This window comes from Acyrthosiphon pisum, chromosome A2 (assembly GCF_005508785.2).
Source record: "Acyrthosiphon pisum isolate AL4f chromosome A2, pea_aphid_22Mar2018_4r6ur, whole genome shotgun sequence".
NCBI classification, from domain to species: domain Eukaryota; kingdom Metazoa; phylum Arthropoda; class Insecta; order Hemiptera; family Aphididae; genus Acyrthosiphon; species Acyrthosiphon pisum.
In genome coordinates, this window is record NC_042495.1 from 101410428 (window position 1) to 101412218 (window position 1791).

Consider the following 1791-nt stretch of genomic DNA (forward strand, 5'->3'; position numbering starts at 1 on the left):
CTTTTTACGAAAAACAATTATATGTGCCAAACTCAAATAATAAAAAATAGGATTTAGGGCCAGTTGTACCGTCTACGGTTAAACTACGATTAAGCTTAATCAGCTGATAACAGACATTTAACCGGGTAAATTCGGCCAATTAAACTCCGGTAACTTTAATCAGAGATGGTACAACTGACCCTAAGAGATACACAAAGTTAATTGCTTTTTTCCTGTTGAATAATACAACTCAAATTATCAGTAAGAAAGCGAGTATCTATGGATTTGAAACCACTATAATACCATCAAAAATGTTGTCCAAGCAGTACTAAATTTTGGAAAACGATATAAAAATGTTAAATTTAGGTGATCGAAATATGTTATAACAAGTATATTATAGTCTTCAGAGCTATTGACTACTATTGTTCTATGATACTAGTCAAAGTTTTACTATAGAATGACAATAATATAAAAATAATACACAACATGTAAAACTATTATACCTGATAGCTGTTACACGGACACCAGAAAGTATTGCATTTAACACCTGATTAACATGGTTAATAGTTATTAATTGTGATTCATCTTCAGACTTGACTAAATCAATAGCACGCCGACATATGTCCAGAGCTCGTCTTGCATCACCTGATATAGCTGCTACTTTTCTAATATGGATATAAAACATTTTTTTTCAAATCAAACACTCAAATTATAGAAAAATTAATTACCTTGCTACCAATTGAACAGCGTCTGGATCAAACGAAGAATTACCAATCAATCTATTCATGATTATTTCTTGTAACTGCTGAAATGTGTATGGCTTGAATACTAATCTAGTTAATCCCTAAAATCAAATTGAAACAACAAATCTTTAATATTTATCAATAATGTAACTAATTTTTTAATGTATCTATTATCTACCATTCTACTAGTTACACATCCTCGTAATGCTCGTTCAGGTAAATCCATAGTATTAGCAATTGTTATTACAACCACTTTTGAACCAGTTTGACTAGGCCAATCAAGTATATTATATACAACATCTTGTTTACGATTACAAATATGGTCCACCTAACAAAGTTCAATAATTAATTCAGTATTTAAATAGTCAAATATAATAAATTACTTCATCAACCAATAAAATTGTAGATAACTCTTTAACTTTTTTATTAGAAAAATGGTCATTAAGAAGTGTTTGAGCTCGTGAAGATGATACTGTTTCTGCGGTTAACTCTTTCCATATTACTGAAAATGCTTGGTGTGGATTCGCAAGCCTTAAGCCATTAATTTCAACATACTAAATAAGATATTAATTTATAATTACTAACAAAACACATAATGAATATAATTATTAAAATGTATGTTAAATTTAAAATTACTTTAAAACTGTGTTTCATTAATAAATCAGCATTTATTGAATCTATTACTCTCTTAACTGTTGCCGTTTTTCCAGTACCAGGAACACCACTAATATACATACTCCTGTAAAAGTAAAAAGTAAATAAATAATGAATTACTAAAAAGTGTTTAGTAAACAATGTAATATTGATTTCATCAATTTACCCTGTTAACTCGTCATTAATTTTTCTAACTAAAAAAGAATGTATAGATTTATATTCAACTTCACGGCACGGTAAATGTTTAGGAGCCGCATGTAAATGTAAATTGGCTCTAGCTTTTTCTAAAGGACTACATGGAATCTTTGCTCCACTATCCAATCTTTTACTCGCTGAGCTGTCAAGTTTTTAACGTGTGTCTAAATTAACAAACAAAAAAATAAAGAAGTGTTTTTAAAAGAATATCATAAATTAT

The 1791-nt window shown here is 28.9% G+C and overlaps 2 protein-coding genes across 15 annotated transcripts in view; one reads left to right on the plus strand and one right to left on the minus strand.

Annotated features, from left to right (window-relative positions):
- Positions 1-1791, plus strand: part of LOC100569092 (putative leucine-rich repeat-containing protein DDB_G0290503) — an 89342-nt gene that overhangs the window by 5075 nt on the left and 82476 nt on the right. The gene's annotated exons all lie outside the window — the stretch shown is intronic.
- On the minus strand, positions 404-1725 carry LOC100571963 (origin recognition complex subunit 1). Its single transcript, XM_029489253.1, has 6 exons — positions 1543-1725; positions 1359-1461; positions 1106-1276; positions 901-1050; positions 708-823; positions 404-644 (listed from the first exon to the last, which is right to left on the minus strand). The coding sequence occupies exons 2-6, from the start codon at positions 1455-1457 to the stop codon at positions 419-421; spliced, it is 762 nt and encodes a 253-aa protein (XP_029345113.1). The 5' UTR covers positions 1458-1461; positions 1543-1725; the 3' UTR covers positions 404-418.